Source organism: Platalea leucorodia (genome assembly GCF_965183815.1).
Source record: "Platalea leucorodia genome assembly, chromosome: Z".
In the NCBI taxonomy this organism is placed as follows: Eukaryota; Metazoa; Chordata; class Aves; order Pelecaniformes; family Threskiornithidae; genus Platalea; species Platalea leucorodia.
Genome location: NC_138858.1, coordinates 71172065 through 71185161, shown reverse-complemented (window position 1 = coordinate 71185161; position 13097 = coordinate 71172065). Strand labels below are relative to the sequence as shown.

At 43.0% G+C, this 13097-nt stretch overlaps 1 protein-coding gene across 1 annotated transcript; it reads right to left on the bottom strand.

Moving 5' to 3' along the window:
* Positions 1-4079: 4079 nt before the first annotated feature.
* Positions 4080-10648, bottom strand: MARVELD2 (MARVEL domain containing 2; the record flags this gene model as incomplete). The annotated part of the gene is made up of 6 exons (XM_082336086.1): positions 4080-4196; positions 5136-5186; positions 5599-5770; positions 6643-6779; positions 7921-7953; positions 9527-10648. 6 exons carry the CDS (start codon positions 10646-10648, stop codon positions 4080-4082), a joined length of 1632 nt encoding a protein of 543 aa, XP_082192212.1.
* Between the last annotated feature and the right edge of the window lie 2449 nt (positions 10649-13097).

Below are 13097 nucleotides of genomic sequence, written 5' to 3'. Positions count from 1 at the left end.
GGGGTGTCACTCTGCATCCCAGTAAGACAATAAATGAGGAAGAAAACATTTAAACAGGAGTAACATTTCCTTAAATAGGAGTGGGGAAAAGCTTACTGCTTCGGTATGCGTCAGCCTGCTGCATTTATTAGGAGCAATTTATAAATATAGGGGAAACAGAGGAGAAATGAATTCGCTTTCAATTAAACCATACCTGGGAAAAATCCAAGATATTTTGAAGGAAAGCAATGAAAACTACTGAAGATGGAAAAAGGGGAATTCTTTAGTTTACGAAGTCAAGATTCGCTTCTAGGAACTGAAATAAAGTTGTAGTTTGATCTACTCCCATTAGATCACATGCCATCCTTTCTTAAGAAAGAAAAAATCCAATTTATAAAACGTTGAAATGGAAAAATGGCTGCAAGCTGACAATTTTCATAGAAGAAGAGAGAAATGAGACTTCTTTCAGAAAAACAGTATTTTTTATTGTCAAGGCCAAGAATTTCAATGCTGGATGGGAATGCACAATATACAATCATTTTGTAGATTATAATTGTCCGAATACTTCAAATCCCACCACAATTTTGAGATTAGTTAGCTAAATACTGGATAGCTTCTTCTACAATTTCAAATCCATTAGGTTTTTCATTGCCACAAGTATTTTTAATTGATATGCTGTCACGAAAGCTAGTCCACCCTACTACGTGATACAAACTTTTGGTTACATTTGTTAGGCACTGCTTTATCTGCCCTGCAAAAATGTACCGATTAGTAAAGAGTATGCCACAGTTATCTTGATCAAGGATATCCAGCTGTTTATTAAGACAAAAAAAAACCCCTTTCATTGATTCATTCAAGTCCACTTTGAAAACTATTCTATTCCTGGAAACTGGTAGTCTCTTGGACATTTCCCTTTGTAGATCTGTGGAGCCAGACAGGCATTTTCTAAGAGGAAGACTGAGCATATATAACAAGAACTTGTACCCTTCAGTGCCTGAGGGCAGGCTGTAATTGAAAGTGGATGCTGTATGCCCATTGATGTAGGGCAATATTACTTGATAGGATTCAAATAAATGTTAACTACCTTCTGCAAAAACGCAGTCACACGGGTAAGATCACATAGCAGGCGGTTTACATGTGCATGCAACAATGTAAATTCACAGAGTTGAGACTTGAGAGGCTGCATAGAGAGACCGAGGTGATAATCATCTAATAACTTTATTTTTGTCTGAAGTATACCTTCTATTCTTTAAGGATATCAAGAGACCACTTTCCCTGATAGTTCTGATTGTATCTAATTCTCACTCAGTTTCCTCCTAACTTCTGTCGTGCATTTGACTGGCTTCAACTCCCAGCCATTAATTCTTATTTCATTAATCTCAGTTTCTCTGAACGATAAAAATGTTTCCTAGACTAGTATTTTTTCTTTGGCACATTCAGAGCACTGTCGACAAGACCCTTTTCAGTCCTGCAATAGGCTAGAGCAAAACTGCCTCAGCAGTTGTACACACCGAAGTGCCGGCTTAGCAGTGTTGAGGTCTGTAACAGATCCAGGACTGAGCAAGTCATTTACTGGAACGGTTGCGATGTGTTGCCCTGCTGGACTTCCTAAGCCGCAAAGTAAATGCCACCTCCTAGGGCTCCGTGCTTAGCATGCCCCACTGCTATCCACTGCACTAATCCTATTTGAAACCCAAAAGGCTGGCAGGAGGGAGTATTCCTACATATCTTGTCTCCCCAGCTTTTGGAAAATCCACTCGGCTGCACCTTGCTGGGAAAGGTGGAGCGATCCACACACAGCTGTCTCTGCTTGGTTTATTTCCTCGTTCCAGCCACAGGCACAGCATCCCCTTTTCACAACCCATTTGTTGGAAACTTTGCAGGAAAGGAGAAGCACGATGGTTCTGCAGAGGCTATACAGGCACTGTCTGGGGGCCCAGGAGCCAGCTTCTCAGAGACTGAAACTCAGACCACTGCCAAAGGGAGCAAGGAGCTGGGTCTCAGTGTCCTATGGGAGGAAGACCTATTAAGGGTATGGACTGTGCATCTTTCAAAGAAAACATCAGAGTCAGCTTCTTTTTAGCACTTATAAACATCAGTTGATCCTTAAAATTGGATTAATCTTCTTCTCCTGGTACTGATGCAATGCCCAGAACTTCCACTGAGAAAAAATGAGAAACCTGGGTGAACAGTGAGAGGTCATTTAGATTGCAGGGACTTGGACAAGGACCTCTCTTAGAAAGAAAAGTTTAACAAGTATACAGCACAATAGGTATAAAACACTTGGCCCAGCTCCTTTATAAGGTAGAGAGGCTTCCTCGTCTTTGAAAAGACTAGAAACCTGAACCAGAGAGAGAGGCACCTGAAAAGAGAGGGAGAACAAGGGATAGCACTGACTGGCATCTGATTTCAGAGTGATGAAAGTATTGGGACACCTTCCAGGTAGATGAGACTGAAGGCTTTTAAATGAAGAGGTGCCAAGTTTTCAAATTCTCTGTGTTCCCATGGTGTCTTGTGTTATTTACTTCATCCACTAAAACTCTTGGAATGAAGTGGCTGATAAAATTGGAATGTCAACTTTATAAATATGAAAGTGGGTGTATAGCCATCAGGATTGCAGTGTGAACGATAAGGCCTCAAAATTCAGAAGGGATATAACTACCAGAGTGAGGTATATTAATGCATTTCCAGTACTGAAGAACACAGGTGGTACTAACATCACTGTTCTTAACTGGAAACAGCTTTCGTAATGTCTTGCCTTTAAATTAAGGCAGAAGTTGAAAACTTTCTTTTAAAGAAAAAACGATTGCTAACAAAAATTTGAAATAACCGTAACCAGAGCACCTTTTTCTAACAAAATGCCTTTATAAGCAATAGAATAACATAGCTTCACTGGTGTTTTGTTTTGTTTTCAAATTAAAATATATTTCAGAGCAGACAAATTGCAGTTGTGGAAAACTGTACAAAGAAACTATCAATGCTTCTAACAATTTTAGTAAGTTAAAAAAGTAAACAAAGATGTGAAAAAGGATACAAAGAGAAAATTTACTGGCTTATGAAAACATTTGCATATACAAAGTTATCCCCAAGATAAAATATAAAAATATATATTGAATTTATGCAGATGTGCTCTGGAAAGCATGTCTATTAAAACGTTTTACCTGGCCTTATAAAGGATACTAATAATTTATACTTTGAATGAGGATTAATTTTGCCATGCTTGCTCTTTGAATGCCAAGTTCACAAGCAGCTGCTGCCTAGACAAAAAGTCCTGTTACTTGCTGATGAAGAACGAAGTATTTTGCCTTTAAACCCATGGATTCCTACTAAAATGACCCAGAAAAGGTATGCAGAGCATACTGGCCTATAGCAACACTAATGGAACACTAACATGAGTCTTATCCTGTACCTCTATTCCTTAAGGCCACGTATAAATTTGTTGCATCACCTCTAAAGAGGGGAATAAAAAAAAAAACCCAAACAAAAAACCTACACCACTCCCCACCCCCACCCCCCGTGGTTGCTTAAATAGGAAGTTATTTTGCATCTTTGGGGTGAAATTCCAGGTAAGTTCTGACATACAGCAGAGCATTTGGAAATACAGTACAAAAAGTCTTATTAAACTAATTTCTGACCTGCCAAAACTATTCAATATGATTAAGCACTCCACCAAACCCCAGCCAGAAAGAACGGCTCAACTCTTTCTGATATCATTAAGATGTCACCTATAAATAAAATCTGAAATTGTTAACAGCATTTCTGTGCAAACTTTTGACATGGTATTTAGAACTGCTTTCTCTGGTGGGCTTCACAAGTTTGCTAATACAGTATTTTCAAATACAGTATTCATATTTAAGAGGCCAGGCTGTGCACTGTCTAATAAAAGCAGAATGTTAGCACGGGCTTTCTAAACTTATCTGATAACTTCCTTACATTGATTTAAAATTGGATCTCCATACAAAACCTACGTAATGTACAACATCTAAATAAGTGACAAAGTGATTAAGCAATCCCCATAGGTGTACTCCTCTGAGAGTAAATAAATAGTTTAAAATACATATATCGATTTAAAAAATAGTATCCACAACATGAAGGCATAGCTAAGTTTCTACGTTCCAATTCATAACTTTATCATAGTCCTGAATTCGTTGTTTTATGTGAGAAAGCTTATTCTTTAGGTATTCACAACGCTCCTTTTTCTCCAGAAATGCAGGATCCTGCCAAAAATACAAAAACCTTTACATTAATATATTGCACTTCCAGACTTTTCCAAGAATAGTCTGTTATCAATTATGTTCTTGATTAAGGACAGTATATAAACATTCTTGAAAATCACACTCTTTTTCCTTGGCCATGATTTCTTATTTCCTGCTTCCCCTTCCTTCATGAAAGGCTGGAAAAATAGGTTCTGCTTTTATATGCTGTAGTTACTTAGTAAACAGAGCAGTTTTTAAACAGAAATCTGCAAATATAAATGATATCCTACTACATCATTTAGATTTTATAGGTGTGTTGTGGTATGTCTGATAAACCCCTCCCCCCAAAAAAGCAATGAAGTTTAACTAACATGGACACAAAATTTCAATTCCATGGAGGGGGGAAGGTATTTGTAATGTATTATGTTTTTAAGGGAACACAGGTACACATTTACTGCCTTCATTTAAAAATGACAAAGTGAAACCTCTTGGATTACACTGAAAATTACGCTTTGAAAGTCTGTATTTTTGTTGTGGCATGGAACTTAGACAAAACTTCTTTTCAAGGGTAAGACTATGTTTTCTGTTGTTAACTCATCTGTTGGCTGTCAGTCAGTGAATATAAATGAACTGGATCCCAAAAAAATAACCAATCTTTTGAATGCAGAATGCTAAGAGATGAGACATACTCTCAGAAGATGAAAACACTTAATTGTTGTGGTTGGGTTTTTCTGACAGCTGCCTAATGGAACCATTATTCTCAAAAGAGGTTGTTGGCATGAGTGGAGTGGGTTGTGTCCTAACTTTGCCAAAGTTTTAAAAGACAAAATATACAAAGCCCTGTAGTAGCTACGAATACCCTGAGCTACTGAATTGTACCTAGTATCAGACATATTGGCTATTTACACTCTCTTTGCTATTCATTAGATTCACTAGCAATGTAAAGCTGAAAACACTCACATTTTTCTTCTTCTTGTATTCTTGCAGAACTTTTGATATCCTTTCCTGTTCCTAAGGAGAGAGACCACACATTTTTAAACACTTGGAGTGTGCTCCATGTCTTCGTATAAATTCTACAAAATACTCGTCAGAAGTAAAATTCTCATTTGATCAATCCATTCTAGTTGTAACATTTTAGTTGCAAATCTTGTACTTGAGAACTAGTGAAAGTACATTAACTGTAACTCACTCGAACTTGAAAGCTACTAGCATGAAAAAAAACAACCCAGAAAAACATGTATACAACTTAATTGCAACTTGGTATCCTCGACTGATGACCAAACAAGAAATAACATATTTGGGGAAACTTGGTCTCCTACCAGGTCACCGCCAGCATTACAAGACATGGTGCCCTTGCTAAAGACAGTCAGAAACCGCCTAATACCACACCTGTTTTCCATGATGCAATTTCATAGGTACTTACATATATGCTTTCAGGATGGTGAGGAAGCTGTCTCATCAATGCATCCAGCTCATCAAACTTTTTTAATACAGCATGTACTTCCACAGACAGTTCTTTATACTCAGCAAACTGGTCATTGAATACTGCTTTGTACCGGTCTCGCATTTCATTTGTTTGAATTGCTGGGTATTTCCTTAAAAAAAAAATAATTCAAGGACTAGTTTTAGAGATAGGACTTTGACAAACACATGGACCCTTCACCTTGATAGTGTATTTCTGTATTGTTTGCTAATCTCATAACCTGCCGCAATTTGCATGTATGTAAAGCACTGAAATCACAGAATGACAGAATGGTTGAGATTGGAAGGGAAGTCCAGAGGTCATCTGGTCCAAGCCCCCTGCTCAAGCAGGGCCACCTAGAACTGGTTGCCCAGGACTATGTCCAGACAGCTTTTGAATATCTCCAAGGACGGAGACTCCATCACCTCTCTGGGCAACCTGTGCTAACCCTCAGAATGAAACAGATTTTCCTAATATTCAGGTGGAACCTCCTGTGTTTCAGTTTGTGCCCTAGTCTATGGCAAATAGTATAAAAATTAATCCATGATCTCATGCTTCACCATGAAAAGGCCTGCCCTTTACAAGGGAGCATGTTATAGATTTAGCACTGAGACAGTACAAGGGTAGTCAAATTTCAGGGCCTAAAAAGCCAAGTAATTTCCCATGGTTTGTTTTGGTCCCCCCTTTCCCCCCCAGTTGTCTGTGTGATGGTCTTCTGTTCCTTTGGCAGTTATTGTACTTGCTAGATTATAACGTTCTGCTTTAATATTTGAGGTTTCGGTTGTTTCTTTTAAATTTAAGATTCTTTATGTGTATTAGTGGCTCTATATCATTGATACCAGCCCCCATCCTCTCTATTTTTAACATTAACTTAATAAAGAATTATGAGTTCCCATAGCACATGCACGGCAGAGAATCCATGAGTGTACGTATGAGAAATGCTGAGTGAAAAACATCATTCAAGTATTTTCCACTAAGTCTGTTCATCAAAGTCAAGTCACTTACGCTAGGTAGTCTGGCATCACTATAGGTTTAGGAATGTGGCCTGCAGGTATATGACCATTAAGTAGTTCCGGTTTTCTTTCCACTGATTTAAGCTGCCTGTAAGTGACCTCTTCTCTTGGTCTGTCATCACTTTCATACTGTTTTAAAAGAAAAATAAGTAGTTCTTAATGAAGTCAGTTTTACTTCAAATGCAATATGCATAAACTACAAAACACCCAACTCATTTGAAGACAGAGATACAAGTATTGAGCAGCAGTGGAAGCAAATCATAGATATTTCTTACAACCCTTATTGTAATTAGAAGATTAGTAAAGAGTTACAGTAACATTTCTCACACAGTATCCATCTTCAGTTTGTCCTAACAGCGGTACCAGTGACAGATAAATACTTCTCGGGGCTTGGAAAGATTTGTCTTGTATGTCTTAAAAAAATAATTTAAGGAAGTTTCCTTGGATATCCACTTAATTTGTGAAAGAACAGGAATCACTCAGTTCTCTGGAGCTCCCTTTTTCCCCGGTTTCCTATTGCACAATTTATCCCTTGATCCAGAAATAAAAGCACATGGAGTCTTGTTGGAACACATAAAAAAGGATCCTGATCCAGTACTGAAGCAACAGAGAAAACAGTGGTAGGAAATTCACAGTATCTTAAACAGGAGACATTTAAGACTGAAATAAGTACACTATAAATTCTCTGGAAATCATCAACATCTGCTGTTAAGACCCTATACAATCTTTGTAGTGTATGCAACCACATCTTTGTGTGGCAGAAGCACTAAAATTGCTGATACTTCAAAACCGGCAAGGAGGTCCTTGGGGCAGTCTCAGAGACACAGGAATAAGCGGAACTCACAGAGCACCTACCACTGTGCTTCCACTGGCTATCCTCCAAATTAAGCAACCAGCCAGGAGGAAAGAGAGTCTCTAAAACCTACAACCCATCTGATGACCTACTGTTCTAGCCACGCCTGCCAACTCTGTGATAAATGCTACAGAACTTGTCACTTCACAAAAGAGGGTAAAAGCACACACAGAGGCAGTCATCAGATTTGCTATTTACAGTAAACTTTATAACCCAGCCTAACGAGGAGTAACTCCTTTACAAGCTTCTTCCGAATCTTCTAGGTAGGAGAATGTTGTCCAGACTACCTTAAAGCATTAAATCTAACCTCTTCCAAGCCAAATGAGTAAATAAGATAGGTCAATCAAAATAGTCACAAGAAAAAGAACAACCATTTGGAAATACCACTAAACAGAAGAATAAATTCCCATTTCCTACCTTCTTTTCTGGAAAAGAGGACTGTGTTTTCATCTATGAAAAAACAGAAAGAACTGTAAGTTTTATTTTCAGCAAAAATAGTACGCAAAAGCACAGACTCTTAAAATGTAAACTTTTTCAAAATCACGCTGTACAGAGAATCACATTTATATTTATGTATGATGAAATTTATCATAAGCAATATTTTCAGATAAGTTGATTTAGAGACTGTTTAAGAACAGTGGAATGAAAACAACCACCCAAAACCCAGAACAATGACAGGATCTCCCAGGGCATAGCTGTAAGGAACAGCTTGCAGGAAATACTCCATCCAGTTCCCAGTCTCCTTTATTATTTCACATTCCAGCTGGTATTAACTCACTGACACTCTGCAGCCTAATTCATTGCCTAGAAAACATGACAGCGCACTGACTGGTAGCTCAACCAGCAGCTGTTTTGCACAGCACTCTCTAAAGCCTAACCTATATTATAAAAGTATTCCCTTTAGAAGTATTAAGCAACAGGAATAAAAGAACGTGGACAGTCACAGGGAAGAGTGATTGAACACCTTCTGTATCATTCCAGCCACCACCTCATTCTTGCAGGACATACTACAAGTTGGTTAAAAAACTTTTATCAAAGAGCTGCAATGTACTCTTCAAACGGGGAGTCTCAGTTTTATGCAAGATGGTGGAATGGAAACCAGCATTAAATGAAAATGCTGCGAATGAGACTGCAGTCACAGAGCAGAGGAAAAGCAACTTTAAGCTCACTCTCTCCTACCAAGATCACTAAAATGCGACCCCTCCTTCAGTTAGGCTTACATAGGCTTCACGTACATTAATTTTTTTATGCTATGTTAAGTTTTATTAATTTTTTAAAGGTTTTCTTTGGTGGTGGTTTCACGGGAAAGAGGTTTTACACAAATGACTTTGAATTCTCTAGTTGATAGTGGTAAGTCTCTATATTACATCTTATCATTAACCAGGCGAGTACTGAATGCGATCTAGTAAGGGTAAGTGCAGCAACGCAACATACTTGATGTGAAAAAGATGAAGTTGATTAAAATCTCGCCAACTCTGTTATTACTATTATTTTCCGATACCTATTGTAAGGAAAACTGAAAAGACATAAAGAAGTAGCCTGGAGTTTTGCTTGCAAAGTAAAAGTAAGTATTTCACGTTCTTCACGCTAGCACTGAACCTGCTGAAAGCACAGTCTTCATATAGATGTGAGGTGGCTTTAAGCCTAACCCCGCTGAAGAGCTGAACAAGTACATTGTTCATTCCTTCCTTTGTTTGGAAAACACACACCAGGAAGCAGTTCCTCGGCTGACGCAGGAAGAGAGCTGAGCATTACAAGGAGAACAGAGCCAGCTCCTTACCAAAGCGAATTAAAAAAATCAAACCCCAAAACCTCCAAGAATTTGCATCAGACATCTTAAAAAAAAGCCTTTCATTTGGCAATCTCAAATACTGTTAAGACTGGTGAAAGTCCACCCTCAAAGGCCAGGGACCTGCTGCAGAGAGGACACCTGATCCGACCCCATCTGTGGCACAGAGAGATCTTACAGCTGCTCCCCACCGCTCCATGCCCAGTAGATACAAACCGCTAATTAACGACTTACCTCTCGCTCCATTAATTCCCGGTGCCTCCTAGCTCCTTCATGCCGCCATAACTTTAGAGAAACCACCGCGCTAATTAGATAGATGATCACTGTGACAAACAAGAAGATGATCGCTGCTGTCTGACCTCCCTCTACGCGGCAAAAGGATGCATTTATCGGCGTCTTAAACAAGGGGTAATAGCAGAGCCCACCGCGGTTGGTGTCGTTTACGTACACTATGGCAGCCGACATGTACAGCAAGAACAAGGCCACGTTAATTCCGAACTCGGTCAGAGGCCACCAGCTGGAATCGAGGAGGATGGTCCGGTAGTACATCGACATGCCCAGCACCAGCAGCACTATCGTGACTATCCACGCCATGCCCGCCACCACCAGGATGAACGGTGTTTTGGGTCCGCTGTAGGAGTAGCCTCCGTAGGCGCTGCCCACCCCGTAGCCGTAGGGCTGCGAGTACCCGAACATGTTGTACCACTCGTTGTCCTTGTGCACGTAAGCCGTGACGCAGGCGAAGACGGCGGCGCCCAGCAGCAGCTCGGCCGCGCAGAGGATCCTGAGCAGGCCGGCCCAGGACTTCATGTAGGCGTAGCGCTGGTTGTAGGCCTCCAGCCGCTCGCCGTACGTCTGGCCGCTGGCGGCGCGGCGCTCCAGCGACCCGAGGGGGTCCCCGGGCAGCATGGCTTCGGCCTCCTTCCGCGAGTTGTAGCTCCCGCCCGAGCCTCCGTAAGGATCCTTGTAGGAGCCGGGCACCGACCGGGGCCCCGGCCGCAGAGGGGCCGGGGAGGGCGGCGGCGAGCACTCCACCCCGTCCGAGATGTACCTGATGTCGGAGGCCGTGCCGTCCCAGCTGGAGCCGTCGTTGCGCCTCCCTCTGAAGAAGTTCTTCCACGAGTCCGGGATGAAGCGCCGGACCGGCTTGAGTTCGGCCGGCCCGCTGGCGCCGGGGCTGCCCTCCCCGGGGCAGGCCTCGGGGCCGAAGGGGGGCTGCAGCGGGAGCGGGGGCGGCGGCAAGGGGGCGGCGGACCCCGGCTGCGCGTCCCCGGCGAGCGGGGAGCCCGGGCCGGCCCTACGGGGCAGCAGGGACCCGCCGGGCCGCCCGCCCTCCGAGCCGGCGCTCCGCGACATGGCTGGCGCTCGGCCCGGCGTCAGGAGCTCCCGGGCCGCGCTCGGCCGCCTGGCATTCACCCGACGGGAGGAAGCCGCCGCGCAGTCCAAAGGGCGGCGGGCACCGGGCGGAGGAAAAGGGACGGTCCCGCCGGAGAGTGCGTGAGGACCGGGCCCGGCAGCACCCGGCGCTGCGCCCCGCTCCGCGCCCGGCCGCCCTCGGCACCTGCACCTGCGCCGCCCCGCCCAGGCGGCCTCACCTGCGGCGGCCGAGCCGCCGTGGCCCGGGCAGGCGGGAGCTTCCGGGGGGCGGCGGCGGGCGGCGGCGGCCCTTCCCGAGCCGGGACCGGGCAGCGCCGGTGCGGGTCGGCGGGGGAGCGGGGGGCCGGCGGCGTCGGTGGGCGGGGCGGCTGAAGAGCGGGGCTGGGCCGCGGCGGCGCCGAGCAGCCGGTGCGGGCAGAGCAGGGGCCGCTCCCGTGTCGGTTACCGGGCGCGGGGTCGTTCCTTCCCCCCGCACGACTGCGGTTAAAGAGAAAACCGGCACGCCACGCCCCTAGCCCCTACAGCGTGCCAAGGGGAGGAGGACCTCTGCTTGGTGGTTGGATTTTCCCCCTGGGAAATTACGGAAGCATTTTCAAACATGGAGTCCATAGTAATCTGTCATACAACATGTACTCAACTTATATTTTTTAATGTTTTATTTATGTTTTATTTATATGTTATTTACATTTTATTTATATTTTGTCTTCACGTAGAATTTCATCGGCAAAGTACAAAACAGCATTAATACAGTAGGAGTTTTATATACATCATCAGTATGGGATACTAAACTTTTTACATGCACGCTACAGTCTCTTCCTTCAGAAGGTTCAACCTTCCAAACAAAAATTTTTTTGAAGGTATACATTTTAATAAAACACTCAAATGCTGACAACTTATCAAATGTAGACTCCAGAAACACGCCGTACAAATGCAAAGTAAATAAAAATGCGTTATATATAAAAATCATAGAAGAAGATCTCGAGTTAGGAGGGACCCATAAGGATCATTGAGTCCAACTCCCCGCTCCTCGCAGCACTGCCTAACACTACACCAAACACCAGCACGCTCCCTGTCATCCTCAGTTTGTACTGGGATGGGGCCAAGGGGATCCAGTTATGTACTGGGGCAGGGCCCAGCCTGTACTGGGAGGGGGCCAAGGGGATCCAGTTTGTACAAGAGTGACACTACCTATTAGTCTAACTCTATTAGTCTTAATTTATTGCTACCTCTTTTTATAAATATGGATAACTCTCGCGGCTCAGACCAGCCAGGGAATGGCTTATGATTTAGTACTCAGCTCAGGTCTGATCCTGCAAAGCTAAGGGGAAGCTGAGGAAACTTGTCTTGATGATGACCTGGCCTTCTAGCCCACCTGCATAGCTAAAGGAGTACTTCTGTGCAGACTGTGCCCTCTTTAGCAAGGGTCTTTGTAGCACATTAATCTATTCTGGTGAGTTAGTGGTTGATATTTTGTTACATTCAGTCACTATCCTATTCTTCTCCTTTTAATTTGTCTTCCTCCATGTTCGCTTGAGCTGCAGCAGGCAGAGGCTGACTGCAAGGCAGTTAATTTCCACTGCATTGGCTGGAAGTAAGAAGGAATCCATCCCATTCATTCTCATTTGTTCTGCTTTTCCACATCTGCACAGCCATCTCCGTAGCATTCACATCAGCAGGGTCCCCCTCGTAACTGACAAATAATTCTGGCGTGCCACGATCGTTATCAGTAAGTGTTTCAGACTTTAACCTGTAAAATTATCATACCAACGGTAAGTTACTGCAGAAAAAAAATTGTTTCCTGCTCTCTCGGCAGAGAAACTGCAGTGTAAAGGACTGCCCACACACTACACAAGTCTCTGTCCTTCGCTGATGCTCAAATTTTCTGGCAGTGAATAACCTCTCTCAGATCTTCTGGCAGTGATAACCTCTATTCACCACCATTAATTCAAGCCTTACACATTCTTGTCTTACCTCGCTACCGTCAGTATTACGAGTATTATGGCTCTGTGCACATCTTCCAATTATAGGTATTTGTCCCCAGAACTCAACACTGCATAACTTACATGAGAACCCTCAGAACAACTGAAATTCCTCTCAGATAAAACTTGAAATGATACACACCCAACTTACTAATGCAGATACAAAAGGTTTACCGGGATTCAAATGTCTGCTGCGCACAAAATTAATGGCTTAAGGAAGTCTACAGTTAATTTGTAAAGTTATAAACATTTTGGCTTAGACTAGGGAGATTGCAAAGAAACACACCGGTTTGGGATACCTTCCTTTCTTCCTGACTAGCAACCAAAATGGCGTTTAATACATCTGCTGGGGAATAGGGTGGTTCTTGCGTAATACAGCATTAACCTCACAGGCTGGTATTTCATAGTTAAACTCAGATGGCAATAGTACAGTGATAAATGCGAAATAC